Source organism: Staurois parvus, unplaced genomic scaffold, assembly GCF_062004578.1.
Source record: "Staurois parvus isolate SC_StPar_1 unplaced genomic scaffold, SC_StPar_1.0 ptg000262l, whole genome shotgun sequence".
Taxonomy (NCBI): Eukaryota; Metazoa; Chordata; class Amphibia; order Anura; family Ranidae; genus Staurois; species Staurois parvus.
This window is the reverse complement of record NW_028318058.1, coordinates 7016139-7033356: the sequence shown is the minus strand read 5'-3', so window position 1 is coordinate 7033356 and position 17218 is coordinate 7016139. Positions and strand designations below refer to the sequence as shown.

The 17218-nt window shown below is 42.8% G+C and overlaps 1 protein-coding gene across 1 annotated transcript in view; it reads right to left on the bottom strand.

Annotated features, from left to right (window-relative positions):
• The window catches only part of LOC149459379 (pinopsin-like), a 110449-nt gene extending 97031 nt beyond the window's left edge, over nt 1-13418 (bottom strand). Inside the window, exon 1 of the mRNA XM_089681274.1 lies at nt 12948-13418. Within this exon, the coding sequence (XP_089537400.1) occupies nt 12948-13311 (364 nt within the window). The 5' untranslated portion in view covers nt 13312-13418. The remainder of the gene's footprint in view (nt 1-12947) is intronic.
• Nucleotides 13419-17218: the final 3800 nt, after the last annotated feature.

The following is a 17218-nucleotide window of genomic DNA, read 5'->3' as shown; positions in this document are numbered from 1 at the left end:
AGGTCTGCAGGGATGTCAGGCAGGCTCTCCAGGTCCGAAGGGGCATCCAGGCCGCCCAAGGGTAGCAGCCGAAATCGAGGCAGGGGCTTCTGCAGGCAAGTAGGCCCCATCACCGGACCGGCCCAGCAATTGAGCGCTGGAGGTGCGGGAGGCCACCGATTTCTTCCCCATAGATGGTGGGGGGGTCAGCAGAGGATGAGAGCAAGGGTAGGGGACAGAACAGGCTCCCCAGGAGGCAAAGAAGGACCTAATGTGCCCAGTGGTGGAGAAGCACGGCTATCAAGCGGCCATCCTCATGCGCTGCTCACGAGCCAGCCACTCTCTTTTCAAACTGTGACAGCAGGGGCGGATCCCCTGTCCACTGTCATGGGTGAGATCATGGGTCAGGTCTGGAGCATGTAATACATTACACCCTAAATATGGCCATAACATGTAACTTGCTCCAGATGATCTTATCATTTACTGTAAGAGATATAAGCACCACTAGAGTTCAGTAATCCTAAAATAAAAGGACTGAATAAGAAACAAAGGGGTATAATGTAGTATACCCTAACTCAGAACCCAGGCAGCTAGCAGTATTAAGTCTCAGGGATTCAAGATCACATTCCTGGATACAGGGTTCAGTTTAATGGCTGTAGGAGAACCTGAGCAGTTATCATCTACTAATATAAGAAGAAGCGAGCGCTCTCTAAAAGCAGCTAGAACACCAAAGGTAACCAATAATAAAAACCTTCAAAGACATAAAACAAATAAAAAGGTGCAGCGCTATAAAAATGACAGATAATAACATTCGTGAGTATGCCAATAGACTGAGTATAGCCAATAAAAGAATAGTCAATTAAAATCTGGCTGCACATAAACTGTGGATTCTTCAATCAGTGCTTCAATAACGCATGGAAGAATTACGCACTCACCAGATGCGGAAATGCGGAAAGTAGATACGCATTAAATATCACTGCGGAGGTCTCACCTAGGTGTTGGATGGGGTCCTAATCCTGGGCAGTTCTCCTTCACTGTGAGAGTTCCTGGAGAGGGAGGGGAGTCATGGCTGAGCTGTATGTGAAGCTGGAAATTTATTTCCAGAGCCCTCCATGATCCAGCCTCCACAGTATCCAGAGAGGGGAGTCCCTTAACCAGGCTTCTACAACCTGTCGATCCCTTTAAGGGATCTCTGGCCAGCTGGACCATATTCCCATCTGCAAGCTCCTGAAAAGCACCACCATACTCAGAAGGAGAACTGCCCAGGATTAGGACCCCATCCAACACCTAAGCGAGACCTCCGCAGTGATATTTAATGCGTATTTACTTTACGCATCTGGTGAGTGCGTAATTCTTCCATACGTTATTGGAGCACTGATTGAAGAATCCACAGTTTATGTGCACCCAGATTTTAATTGACTATTATTTTATTGGCATACTTAGTCTATTGGCATACTCACAAATGTTAATATCTGTCATTTTTATACCGCTGCACCTTTTTATTAGTTATCATCTACTGTACATCTCAAGTGTACAGTGTCCTGCATTTATGGACAGATGTAGCTGCCAAGCAAAACACTAACATAGACTGGCCAGACACACATAGATTTCTTTCATTTAGCCTGTGGGCTTATCTCTGCCCACCCTCTGCCTACTTTCCTGATACTAACCTCGGCCTGCTACTTGACTACATTTCCAGCTGCCAAATCATGCATGACTGTGTATGGCTTGCCTTGACTATGCCTCTGACCCTGGCAGTTACCTGCATCTGCTTCTGAGTGTACTCCTGTTCAAGTCTTCACATTGTATTCCCAAGGTTCTTCTCCCAGTTGCAAACTTGTGGTCTGCCAACCAAGAGCCTCTCCTGGTGTGTCTTCACCTGCCACTATTTTGAGCCTTGTGCCTCTGTCACCATATTCAGGGGTGCCAGGATCAGAGCTGCAAATGAAGCCCTCTCGAATTTGCAGGATGGCTATTTCCAGCTCAGGGGATGAATTCAGAACTTGTCTCCCACTACCTCAGCTCCAGTCGTAGTCGTATCACCACCTTAACCTTGGGTGCCAATCCCTGTATGATTTTCAGGCCATTAGAGGAAATTTAGGGTCTTCATCCTCCAACTTTGGACTTTTTAGTCAGTGAAAGTGGGTTTCTTTATACAGTATCTCTACTGACAGATGAACTTCAGTCATGGGACCTAAAATATCAATGTAATTTGGGCTTATCAGAGACTCTTAAGGACGAGCTTGCTTGGGTTGAGACACCTGACTCTTTGGAAGATCTGGTGCAACTCACCATCCAGTTAGATAGTAGACTCTGGGAGAGATGATAAAAAACAAGTAGCCTCTTCAGACCAACATGGGTGATGCCCAAGATCCAACCCACTACTGTATATGTACTAATCCAATTCCCCCCCGAGGTTGAAACAATGCAGATCGGTCTCCTTCATTTTGCTTTATCACCTGATGAAAAGTTTTGCAGATGACAAACCAACTTGTTCCTATACTGTTGAGAGTCCAGCCATTTCTAAGTCAACAGTCCCATTCATAAGTAAGTCTTTTCCTACCCATCCTATCTATCTTTAGTTCAGGAACACAGTCAGCTCAGGTTGTCCTCTCTGTTTCATTGCAAGTGGCTGGAAAGGAAAACAAAGTTCAGGCCATCAGTGACTCCGGGGCTTGTAGTTGCTTTATTGATGTCAATGTTACATAGGACTTACACATTTCTATGGTTAATAAAAGGCAATGACTTAATATCCACCTTGTGGTTGGTACATATCCGATATTTGGGCTCATTACCCAACAGGCTGTTTATATCTTTACCCTGCTAGTTATGGGCACAAAGAACTTTTATATTTTGATGTTCTAAGTTTCCCCATGCTCTCAGTAATTCTTGGAATATCATGGCTACAAGTGCACCATTGGTGGATTGAGGTAAGGGAACCCTTTCCATCAGACTATTGTCAGCAACACTGCCTCAACACCAGCCCTATCAACCCTACAGCGGCACCCTATAGCAGCAAAGCAGACTCTAATCTCTGCTTGCTTTTACCTCCAGTATACCATGACTTCCATGATGTTTTGACAAAAAAGGTGCTGAAACCCTTCCACCTCATTGGGCTTAGGACTGTCCTATTGTATCCTGACCATGCTTCTGCCTGTGTCTATGTACCTGATCTGTTCTGCCTGTGTATGACCTGGCCTGCCTGACTTTGATACTTTGCTTGCTGGCACTGGTACCTGCCTACTTATCTGCTAATCCTGGTGATCTACAGTCTGCTACCAGCAACCATCCCATCTGCCTCGCCAGTACCAGTCCACTGCCTGGCTGCCTGCCAGTCTGCCTGCCTACTGAAGACCCCTGACCATTTCACCTGCCCAATGTGGACACCTGCTCTGCTGCTAGAAAGATTTACAGGCACTCGTGCCACTCTGCACTCCTGTGTCTCTTGCTTACACCTCCAGGGCCCTGAGTCAAAGGGGTAAGAGAGGTCTTTCTCATCATATCAGGCTCTGCTACCAGGTATGTGATACTGACACTTCAGAAACAGTGATAGGGGTCACCCAAAAGCTATATTGCATTATGTGGCATTCTCTTCTCTGAAGTTAAGTCAATCTGAGAAACATTTTGACATGGGGGACAGGGAATTTCTGGTGGTCAAATTGGCACTGGAGCAGTGGAAATACCTAATGAAAGGTGTAGCACACCCTGACCTAATAAAAACCTTGAGTACCTTAGGTCAACTAAACATCAGAGTCTTTGACAGGCCAAGTGGGTGTTGTTTTTTTCAATATTTTCTTTTCCCCATCATGTATCATCCAGGACCCAAGAGTGGCAAGGCCGACTCTTTATGCCATATGTTTCCAGATATCCTGAATCCTTTTCATCAGACATCAGTCTGTTATCCCAGAACATTTTGTTGGTAAAGCCTGACCTGATGTCTTCTATTAAGCAAGCTTATGTACTCTGCCCAGAACCTCAGAATACCACTTGTCAGAAACAAGAAGGTATGTGGTGGCACAATAACAAAATCTTTGTTTTGCAGGAAGCTTGGCCAGATATGCACATTACATGACCACACATTGACAGGACACTTTGGGACATATAAGACACTAAAAACTGTAAGGATCACGTAAGGTCATGCATGAACTGTATTCACAACAATGGTGATTGATCTAAGTCATGGGTCCTACTAAGGCCATTGCCTATTCTCAAATACCCTTGGAAAATGATTTCCATGGGTTTTATTGTGGACCTTCCTCCTTCAGAAGGGTTTACTTCCATATTTGTGGTTATAGACCATTTGTCCAAGATGTCCCACTTTATTCCAACGATCAGCATTCTTACAGCTTCAGGGACAGCATATGCCTTCATTAAGGTATGCAGTTATGCATGGGGTACCAAGGAACATTGTGTCTGATAGAGGTATACAATTCACTTGTACTTACTTTGGTGTACTTACCAAACCCTGGAGCAGTACCTCTGATGTTTTTCATCCTTCTCACAGGATGACTGAGCTTCTCTGCTGTAAAAAGCTCAGGAAGACAGTAAAAGATACTATGGTTCTAAAAGAAGGAGACAAGGTCTGGCTAATGTAAAAAGGAAAATTAATACTATGGCTTTTAGACCAGGTATCTCATGTCTCAATGCCTGCCATGCCCAATATTTTTCTGTGAAGAAATGTTCCGCCACTTCCGCCTATATTAATAGAAGGAACGTTGGAATTTGAAGTGAAATCTATTCTTAACTGTAGAAAGTTAGGTGTTCAAACTCAGTATCTAATTAAATGGAAAGTCTAACCATCTGAAGAAAAATCCTGGGAGACGGAAAAAAAATATTCATGCTCTTGAGTTACTCTAGGACTTTGTCAGTAGGTTCCCAGAAAAGATGGCTAGAATGGACATCCAGAAGCTGCCCATGGGGGGGCAGGGGGCACTGTTAGGAAGCCTATAGCCATAAGCATGCACCAGTGCACAGATGGGGGACTTTTGCCATTAGCTATTGTACACTCACATGTCCATGCATCTGTGTGCAGCCATGTGCTACAGTGTGCACATCTGCATGCAATCGTGCACACCCATGCATGCCCAAACTTGGGGATGGTGCCAAATTGCCTGTTTTAAGCGAATGCTGATTTCTGGTAATTGCTAGATGTTCTTCAGCTCCCCCATGATATGTGTTCCTGTGCTTCTGCCCTTGCTGGCTGATCTCCCATTGCTGACCCAGCTCTGTGGCAGCTCGCATTTCTCTGACCACGCTCTGCCTGCTTTCCTGGTACTGACCTCGGCCTGCTACTTGACTACACTTCCTCCTGCCTAACCATGTATGACAGTGGCTTGTCTTGACTACGTCTTTGACCCTGGCAGTTACCTGCATCTGCTTCTGAGTGCACTCCTGCTCAAGAGTTCATACCGTGTTCCCAAGGTTCTTCTCCTGGGTGGCACCCTGCAGTCTGCCAACCATGATCTTCTTCTGGTGTGTCTTCATCACCAACCCAACTATTGGCACCCATGCTACTTTGAGCCCTCTTTCTTTGTCACCATATTCAGAGGTGCTCAGACAAGAGCCTCAAGGAAAGCCCTCTCATCAGCTCAGCCTCCAACAAAGGTACAGTCTAGTTTCCCATCTAATCTGATTGTAATTGACAGCAGCTTGTGGGTGGAATCTAAAGCCTCTTCCTGTCACCAGTTGTTAAAGATGCTCCAAGCAGCCAGTGATGCTGCAGTGGATGGTGTCCAAGCTGAGACACTAGTTCCCCATCAGGTATGCTCTCACCTTGTAATTAACAGCAGGCAGCGGGCAGATTCTATAGCCCATAGCAGGCTGTCTATTGGCTAAGGATCTGCCCACTGCCTGCTGTCAATCACAAAGGGGATCAGACCTAATAGGGAACTAGTGTGTTTGACTCTACAACAGGCTCCTCCTACCCATCTAAAACAATCTCCTCTGCCACTACTGTGTGTCAGCTGTAGCAGTGAGAGGGAGTTCAGTTGCACTGAGGATGGACAGCCTCAGTGCACCTCCACATGCAGTGCTTGCCCCAATTTCATGTACCTGTTTCCACAGGTACATGAATCTCTCAACATTTGTCACATGGAAACACAATGGGATTCTAAACACTCTTTATGAATTCTCTTGACTTTCAGCTCCCCCTACCTACTCCAGGACACACTGACAAATGGCTGCTGGGAAACCAGCTTTCTAAACTGTGAGGGTCACACCTATCAAAACACCCATTATTGGCCAAGTAAGTAAGTGGTAAGTGCATTATTGGTAGTGGTTGGCTATGATGGCATACAGGTGCATTATTCTGCTGTTTCTGCAAACTGCAAATGGGTTGGTGTCAACCTGAGCCCAAATCTCATCCGTATTAGGGAATGTTGGCATATAATTGGTAGATGCTTGCTTGCTTTAAGGAGGTGGAATCAATTTATCAGGTAAGGTAAACAGATTTGCTTTATGTATCTTATTTTTTCTTTATGTTAATAAATATTTACCGTATTTTCCGGCGTATAAGACGACTTTTTACCTCTTGAAAATCTTCTCAAAAGTCGGGGGTCATCTTACACGCCGGTATACGGCATACTGACACTTTTTAGGGGGGCGGCGCGGTGCCGCCACCGCCCCCCCCCCTTCCAATAGAAGGGACACTAAGTACAGGGGTGGGCAGGGGCTGCTGTTTCTTACCTGGCTCTGGTCCCACGACGATCCGGTCCAGGAAACGCGGCTGCTCCTTCTGTTCGGCCACTGGATGTTCACGCGGCTGCTCGGCTCCGCCTCCTCACCGGTGATTGGCCGCCAGAACTGTAGCTCAGGAAAGGCACACAGGCAGCCAATCACCGACGAGGGGGCGCAGCCGAGCGGCCCCGCGAAAATCGAGAGAAGGAGCGGCCGGTAAGTGTGCCGTGTAGAGGTGCTGCTGCAACCACATATGCTGGCTGCAGCAGCACCATACTATAACAGAGGTCAGCAAGTGTAATTGGTGTCAGTGGGAGGAATAGTGCCCCATCATTGGTGTCACTGATACCAATGATATAGCACTATTCCTCCCACTGACACCAACGATGGGGCACTATTCCTCCCCCCCACTGACACCAACGATGGGGCACTATTCCTCCCCCCCATTGACACCAATGATGGGGCACTATTCCACCCCCCACTGACACCAATGATGGGGCACTATTCCTCCCACTGACACCAATGATGGGGCACTATTCCTCCCACAGATACCAATGATGGGGCACTATTCCTCCCACTAATACCAACGATGGGGCACTATTCCTCCCACTGACACCAATGATGGGGCACTATTCCTCCCACTGACACCAATGATGGGGCACTATTCCCCCCACTGATACCAATGATGAGGCACTATTCCTCCCACTAATACCAATGATGGGACACTATTCCTCCCACTGACACCAATGATGGGGCACTATTCCTCCCACTGGTGTGCATTGCTAGAGGGGTAGTCTTATACGGAGAGTATAGCCCAAACACTACATTTTAGCAGGAAATGTAGGGGGTCGTTTTATACGCCCAGTCGTCTTATACGCCGGAAAATACGGTAACTAAGATTTGAAGAAAAAGCTGAAGTAAATCATATTAGCATATGTATGCAATGATAAGGGAACAATTTGTCCTTGAAAGTACTTTTTCCCCAGGCTAGCAGCATCTGTGTAAATTTAACAACATACATTCTATGCTGTCTCAGAGTATGGATGGTTGCATCAAACCAATCAACATATAATTATAACCTGAAGTAAAAAAAGATAATAGTATAAAAAATATTAAAACTATCAAACCATAGCTGTACAGTGGAGATGCAATGGCGGTAGCAGAGCGGTTTTCCCTCCCCTGCATTGGTTTCTTACTGGATGATCCTATTAAAAAAAAAAGCTCAACACACAGCAACTGTTATTTAATAGCCTTTTAGAGAATGGAGTAGAAAACCACATAAAGAAGCAATTACCCAGAAAGAAAAGCAGGTGCTGTAATGACCTTAACAGGCTTTCTCAGAAATAGCATAACTGGTTAAAGTTCTGGTAGCACAGTAGTATAGTGTACTCTTGATTGTCAGACTCTATTTTAGCGTTTACCCCCAGGAAGCCACTTGATGTGTTGGGTCCCCTGTTCCTTTGCTCATGAACAGCACCACGCACTCCATCAAAGCCTTCTCTCTAAAAAGATGAGTTCGCAACAACCATGTTTACAATGTGCTTTCGTTGTGTTAGGGAAAGCATAAGGAATGCTGCTAACAAAAATGTATAAGGAGATATTAGTGTAGGATTGTAAGCACTGGCAGGTCTGTTAAAGTAGATGTAAACCCTTAGTGAATTTCATGTAGGTAGCAACATGCTGCACTGTGTAGGGCACAGAATGGGGTTTACCTTTTTTATCATTTCTCTCTCATATGAATGCTGCTAATGTACCGCTTCTTCTATACGGGCTGTCCCTGTCCACATGCACTACAGTGATAACAGAATTATTTATGTAAGGTACTTATATAGCGGCGTCAATTTATGCAGCGCTTTACACATATATATTGTACATTCACATCAGTCCCTAACCCTCAAGGGATGTACAATCTAAGGTCCCTAACTCACATTCATACATACACATATTAGGGCCAATGTAGGCAGGATACAATTAACCTACCAGCATGTCTTTGGAGTGTTGGAGGAAACCGGTGTACCCAGAGGAAACCCACGCAGGCACAGGGAGAACATGCAAACTCCAGGCAGGTGGTGCCGTGGCTGACATTCAAACCAACGACCCTAGTACTGCCAGGCGGAAGTGCTAACCATTTAGCCACTGTGCTGTGTGTGTTCGTTCACAGGGCATGTTTCCTAATTGCTTCCAGCTACAATTGTTTTTTCAGAGGCTATTTTTTAAATTGGGCCTTGCTAGGGTCAAATCTCTCGCCTTGACTATTGCAACTTCCTTCACATAGGCCTACCTCTCAGTGGGCTAGGCCCTCTTCAGTCTATCATGAATGTTGCTGCCAGAATCATCTACCTTACCAACCACTCAATGTCTGCCACCTCTCTCTGCCACTCCCTCCACTAGCTTCCGACTGCCCACGAATTAAATTCAAAATACCAACAACAATTTACAAAGTCATTCACAACTCAAAGTCAACACAACTGAGCTATATCACCAATCTTGTCTCCAAATATGATCCAAACTGTACTCTCTGCTGCTCTCATGACCTCCTGCTACCAAGCTTTCTTCCTCTACTCCTCCCCTGCTCATCTGCAGGACTTCTCCAGAGCCTCTCCCATCATCTGGAACTCTCTACCTCAATTTGTCCGGCTATCCCTTATTCTGGCTGCCTTTAGGTGATCCCTTAAAACAAATCTCTTCAGGGAAGCCTATCATGCCTTGAACTAAACTTGTATCATTTGCATTAGCTCATTCCCTGCAGGAATAACCTTTTGTATCACTTGCCCCACCCTATTTGTATTTTATTATATTGTAACTGTACTGTACTTCCTCCCTTTATATTGTAAAGCTCTGTGCAAACTGTTGGCACTATATAAATCCTGTATAATAATAATAATAATTCTTTGGGCATACTGAGCCCTGGGTCTTTCCTGGAGAGGATTTTACCAGCCTGGGGGAAGGCACGCTACCTCCACAGGCACCTGCTGCCATGCAGTTTCATCTGGGCAACCTGAAGGCCTGAAGTAAGAGACAGTGTGACTCTGGTTCTTCAGAAAGCTGACATAGGGGAGCTGTCTGCCGAAGATCTGTCTGGTATGACTAGAGGTCGTTTCTTGGAAGATTGAAAGGAGGCTAACATTCTTTCCTTGGGCCTTGTGAATACAGACACTGTGGAATATTGCAGACACTGTGTGCTTTGCTACCCCTCTGGAGCTGTATAGTCAGTGTGGGTCTGTAAAAGGGGACTCTGGCTGGTGTCCTGAAAATCATAGTCCCAATGTCAGTTCCAGGTTTCGCGTGAAGGAAATAAATGGTAGAACGTGCTGCATTATGCTCATGACAGGATCCATAGTGAATACAGCCAGAAAAGATAGGTAATCTCAACACATACTGCTCTCTCTGCTTCTGCTCTCTCTATACCTCTCAAAATGTCTGAAATAGGGCATTCTGGGCATTTGGGAGGGTCTCCTGAGGTTATCTTTTAAAAACGCTTCTAAAGGCAAACGCTCATAAACGCGGTATGCAAACATGGCTAAACCGACAGTTTTTAACCTACGTTTTCTAGCAGTCAGCTTCCAGTGGTCAGAAGAGTTTTCCAAACGCCCTGTGTACATGAGCCCTAACACCAATACTTTTTTTTATACTTTTATTTGGAGGAGCAAGCAGGTGGGTTTTTGACAAACAGTCTAGAAAATAGGGATGGCTGGCAACCCTGTTTATGAGTATTGTAATAATCAATAAAATAAAGTGATGTTACAAACAAGAGAGGAAAAACACATTTATAAAAATGTTATTCAGCTGGTAATGCAGCAAAATAAAATCAATGGGAGGTGACTAGCCTTATCTACAATAAACAAATAATATAGAACCGAATAATAAAGTTAAGATGTAGGAGGTAAATGAAGTTTTAAACAGCAGGTAGTATTTGCCATTAATAAGGCCTGAGTGAACAATTTAAGGAATATACTAGCAGTGCTCTGCAGCAGGCAGTATGTGTAGAGTGGCTTTTCTTACATGCTGCTGTTGAAACAAGAAGTCCAATTAAAATAACTGCTCACCTAAAAGGTGACCCATGTGTAGCAATTGAAAAGAAATAGCAAATGCCAATCAGGCTTAGCTAAAAAGAATTAAAGTTTAGTTTGATTATTAACATCAAACAGAGAAAGTTGGGTACAGATTTGTCAAAAGTACAAAGAACTTATTGCTAAAAAATTGGAAAAATATTTCATAGCTGGTGTTTTCTACAGAGGCAGTCATAGAAAAATGAAAGATTACAATAACTTTATAACTCACTAATGAATTCTACAGTCAGCATGAATTGAGTGTGAATGAATTCATTGTTCATTCGGCTAGAGCCGCCTGTCGCTCTAAAGCGGGTGCAGCAGCTGTGTGAACACAGCCTCAGGCCCTAATTTGGCAGATGTTCAGGCATGAGTGAGTGGCCCTGAATGGACACTGTCTTTGTTCAGGATCTGCACCCACATGCCTGTCAAACTAGGACCTGTGGTTGTGTTCATACAGCTGTGTCCCTGTAGAGCAGTGTTTCTCAATTCCAGTCCTCATGGACCCCCAACAGGTCATGTTTTCAGGATTTCCATTATTTTGCACAGGTGATTTGATCAGTTTCACTGCCTTAGTAATTACCACAGCTGTTTCATCTGAGGGAAATCCTGAAAACATGACCTGTTGGGGGTCCATGAGGACTGGAGTTGAGAAACACTGCTGTAGAGAAACATAGGCTGCCTGCACACAGCTCCAGGTGGCTCCAGCCACATAAACCACTGAGTCACACTGTAGAGGCCACAGCACCCATGTGAATAAGCCCCAATACTTCATTCACACTCAGAGCTTTAGCAGGAATTTTGTTGTGATTGTGTCCACTAATAATGATTTTTGTGTATTTTTAGCAAAAATACCGTGTAGTATTTTCAGGGATGGTTGCCTATTAGGTAGGCTGTATGGAGCCTCATGATTTCTAACAGCTACCCTGATTGCTGACTTACCACTTTTGACTGACAGCAGCATATATGTAATTTTAGTTTTTACCATTGTTTAACTTTATTAATTAAAGAGAATCTAAACTGTTAAAAGTGTATTTTGTGTGCCATGTTTGACATTTAATTAAACCTTTTATTAAAAGTTTTCAACTGCAGTGGCAGTTTTATTATATCTAAGTAATATTTTTTAAGGGCCTATTTACACTTAAGCATGATTTTTTTCTATTTCCTGGCACATTGATGCACATTACCCATTCATTTGTATTGGGCCCTCAATACATGTACATAGACGAAAAATGTACCAGCCTCATTTTTTCCCTAGTGTATCCTAATGTATTGTGTGTATTCTCTATTAGATGTATTGGAAAGCACTGAGTGAATATCAGTACACTGCAACATTTACACAGTATTAAAGTGTTACTATACCCAGTATCCTGCATTCACTATACCTGGTCTCCCACAGTACACCGAACATGGAAATGTAATTATTTTAGTAAATATAAACTGCTAAATACATTTTCTCATCAGCATTATATAGCAGTCTTATGACTTCTGTCAAGTGTCCAGATGAGCACTGGTTAAGGCTTGTAGGAGGAGTTTTCATTCTCCTCTCACTGCCCTATAAAATTGCATAACTCCTGAGCCACTGTCTGGACAGTGCTGATTGGCCCTGTGCTGATTTCCTGCACCCTCCCAAGAAAATAAAAAAACTCTATAGCAGTACACACCAAACATGTGCAGAGTTTCCCCGAGGCTGTGTTCTATTGTAAGACGAAATGGGGAACATGAAAGAAGAGGAGGATCAGAGAAGACACGTTCAAACAGCCTTTTTACACAATGCAGAGGATTAACCCCTTCAATTCCATACTGAGTATAGCAAGCATGCTTTAGTGCATATACAGACTGATTTTACTGTTATGGGTTTAGTAACACTTTAAATTGTTCACTAAACATTAGAATAAGTATAAATAAAGCCTTGATACTACAGAACATGATTATGCTTTGAGAGTGGATGCATCACTAGTCAGCATCAGGTGGTAGACATCCATCATCAAAGCAACGTCCTAGCTGTTAATATGATAATAATTCAAGAACCTAATATCCTCATTATAGCACAAGGGAATTGATGGTCTGCCTACTGGTCACATCTCTGATCATATCCTGTGCTCTTCTGCCTTGGGACAGCTCAACTTCAGATTAGGACAAACAGAACAAAATAATCTGGATTCTATTTTTTCATAAAAATGTCATGTAAAGTGGTATTTTTGAAACATAACACATTTGTGTAAAAAAAAAAGATTTACTTACCAAAGCAAGAATTGACAAATCCATACCACTGGCAACCATAATCTCCACCAATCCATTCACCTTGAATGCTGGATGTAAAACTCAGTGTTGTACCAGACACACACACTAGCATGTCACTGACACTGATATTTAGCAGCATCATATTGACAGGTGTTCTCAGTGTTTTGAATTTGCAGAACAGAACCAACACAATGAAGTTGTTCAGAAACCCAAAGACGAGAATAAATCCAAGAAAGACGGCCACCACTGTATGTCCTGTTCTAGACATTACAGGTTGTTGCGGCTGGGAAGCGTCATTGTCCAGGTATAAAGTGGATTCATAGCTGAGATTTGTTGACCAGTTTGATGTAATGTCAGACATCATTGCACATTTAGTAAAGCAGGCGTCTGGGGTAGCATGAAGCAGTCAGGATCAGTCAGCTTGGCTAAATATTTTCACCATCTCATTTGTTTAATTCAGACTTTATAGACCCCAATCTAAAACACATAAATAGAAAAAGTAGTTACACATTTACAGAAAAATGTTGATAGAACATATTTTATTTAAATAATTTTTAACATACCACATTAAGTTCTTATATGTACCATACTTTTATTACTTTAGGGTCTGTCTATCCAAAATGTATTCTATCTTTATTCTTTAACAGGTGCTGGTTGGTTAAACTACTTACAACTGTGTATATTTTGGGGATCTATTTGTGAGATATTTGTGTCTGAGTTCCTGGATCTACACATCTGTTTTGGTCTTTATGAGAAGGCTTGGTTTTTTTTTTTCATATGCGGTACTTTATATTACAACGAATGTAGCAGAAGGTTCTGGAACAAGTGATGGTCAAGAACATACAAATCTTCCAGATATCATATGTACTCTCCAGCACTTCAGGAAATGGACAGCCAAAGGGAAGCCAAGGGTACCAGGACAGAGATAACCAAAAGAAGATGCTTCAGGGGTGCAGCCCTCCTCAGACGGAGAGATCAGCCACTAGATGTACACACATAGTGCATTATCCAAGGTTTATTCAAAGGTATAAAAGACAAAAACATACTCACAGACGAAGCATGTATAAAAAGCTTTTGCATTAAGAAGATCGCCACAACGGCAAGCAAGGTGTTCCAACTGTCAGTGAGGTCAAATGGCTGACTCGTTTCGGGGACGAGTCCCTTTCCTCAGAGCTGCTAACCAGCCTCTTAGACTAGTACAGATGTGTAGTGGATGAGGAGGACCGATGCTTTGAACAATGTTGCTGCTGTACAGTATGTTTTTGTCTTTTATACCTTTGAATAAACCTTGGATAATGCACTAGGTGTGCGCGCCACCTGTTTATTCTTTATTCAAATCTTCCAGGACTGAGAATATTTATCGCAGGGAGAGCTTGCTGTTGGGATATACAAGACATATAACAAGCCAAGGGCTTACTCAGCCCACCAGGGCCTAAGTATAAGAACAATTTTATTTTGCATGGACTAGCCCTTTGAAGCCCAGTTTAAGCTTGTTCAAAGGTGTTTAGCTAAAATTATAATGCAGCAAAATATTAAAGTGGTTCTAAAACCTAAACATTTTTTTTTACCTTAATGCATCTCTTGCATTAAGGTAAAAAAGGTGCAACAGAGTTGAAAGCTGAAAATTGGCCTGGGTAGGTAGGGGGTATAAGTGCCGGTAGGTAAGTGGTTAACAAAGGACTTGTCAAATACTGTCTTCTGTCTTTTTTCACACTACACTTTTTTTGTGAATGGGTAGCGGTACCATGCTCATTCACACGGGGGGGGGGGGTGGGATCTGGGGGCCCTCTTGCTAAAGGGGGCTTCCATATTCTAATAAGCCCCCCACCCGCAGACACACACAACCACCGGCCAGGGTTGTGGGGAAGAGGCCCTTGTCCCCATCAACATGGGGACAAGGTTTTTTCAGGGGGGAGCTCCCTCCGCCCCAAATCACCCACCCCATGTTGAGGGCATGTGGCTTGGTATGGTTCAGGAGGTGGGGGGGTGCTTGCTCGTCCCCCTTCTTTCCTGACCTGCCGGGCTGCATGCTTGGATAAAGGTGTGGTACGGATTTTGTTGGGGACCCCATGCCATTTGTTTTACATTTTGAGCAGAATTAAACATCAGACTAAGCAGGGAATACAACAAAACTGCTACTTCATTTTTCTGGTGGTAATTGCTCTTGTTGATGTGTTGCACAAAATTCAAAAAACATCTGCAACAGTTTTGGTTTTGACAGTGACTTGTGCGCCAAATTCAGGGAGGTCCAATTTGCTCCACTTTTACATTGTGGCACAACAACTGCTCCAAATTCAAAATAACATGCAGACAGTTTGTATCTTATGAAAGTGGAGCTAATTAAGACCAACTTTCTTTTTGGTGTACAGAGACAGGTTTTGTGAAAGAGCCTCTCAAGCATTCTAAAATGGTGCATGCTGCACCACTTTTAGAATGTATGTAATTTGGTGCATGCTGCACCACTTTTAGAATTTGGTGCATGCTGCACCACTTTTAGAATGTATGTAAAACACTTTCCCAAAATCTGTCTGCTCCAGTCTTTATGAATTTAAGGGTAAACATTGTAGCTAGCTAAACAAATACATACGTATATAATTTTACTAATGTACCTTTTTGGATGTATTTATGTCCCTGTTATAATAAATCTTTCTGTATACACAGTATTTTAAAATTAAATTATACAATATCCTAACAGTATGCCTTTTATAAAACCATGCCCATTTTAAATGAATACCCCAACCTTAACTAAAGTACGTTTTCCACCTACAATGGCTTGCTGGATGCACTGCAAAAAAGGGTGTTCCTTGAAATGTTGGCAACAAGGCAAATATAAGTTGGATGCATACAGAAGCAAACTGCTGCATTTTACTGTTAACACATGCTCTTACTCCTATGCGGAAGTAGGATCCCTAATTCAACATGTTTCCATGTAAGTGACCCATGTACTGTATGTAGGCTTCAATTATAACAATTGTATTTTGCTGGCAGGCTTAAAGCAATGCACAAAGTATTTCTCATACTATGTAAAAAAGTTCACAAATGTAAATGTGTGCAAATGAACTTTCTTATGACACTTATAAAAAATATATACATGGCTGACTATTAGCTTACTAAGCCACCATAAATAAATGATGTCATATTCAATTTTCAACATCAAGTATTTAGATCAGCCTGAATTAGTGCTTTTAACAGATGTCTGTAATACCTAGAAGATTTTGGCTTAACTAAATAACCACGGAGAATGAGCACAGCTACCCTCTCATAGGAAATCAGATCACAGCAGCAAGAAAAAAAAAAAAGGAATTTGGATATTAAGAGGAGGCTGAGAGCCATAGAAGGTACTTTTTGGAGTTAAGAATACATACTTGAATAGTATTTTTTAAACCAGATTTTAGTGTCACTTTAAATTTTCAACTTTTCATAAGTGACAGTAAAATGGGGGAAAGTCAAATGTAAGAAAGTTTTGAACTGGGAAAAAAATCACACTATGCAGCTTATAGTGTAACTAAACCCAGCACCCTGCATTCACTATATCCGGTCCCCCACAGTACACAGAACATGGAAATGCAATTATTGTAGCAAATAGAAACTACTAAATACCTTTTCTCATGAGCAGTTAGAGCAGTCTTGTGACTTCAGCAGAGCACTGGTTAAAGCTTTTAGGAGGAGTTTTCTTTCTGCTCTAGGAGGATGTTAAACCCCTGAACCTCTGTCTGACCAGTGTTGATCACATGCACTCTCCTAAGAAAAAAAACCCCTATCTAGCAATACATACTACACTGAGCATGTGCATGTGGCTATGGGTCCAGTCTGTCTTACCAGGTGGACATTGAAGAAGAGGAGGGGCAGAGAAGTCAGGATCAAATGGCCTTTTTACACAATGCAGCAGATTAACTCCTTAGGTCCCACAGTGAGTATAACCAGCATGCTTTACTGCATATACAGACTGATTTTACTATTGTGGGTTTAGTAACACTTTAACTTAAGAAAGGGCCAGTAAATGAAATTTTCCTTATATCCCTAGGGTACAGATCCTGCAGGCCTCTTGACAACAGCACAAGGGATGATTGCAAACATGAAAAACAAAGAAGGCGAGAAAAAGATGCTCAATAAAACAGCGCAATAAAACATAACTTTTAATTTGTATAATACAAAATATTGTTTAACTGCTTTACCCCCAAGCCAAATCTGACACTTCTCACATACATGCAAGTATCAGCTTTTTGTTCACTTAGAACCCCCAAACATTATATATTTTTTGAAAGCAGAGA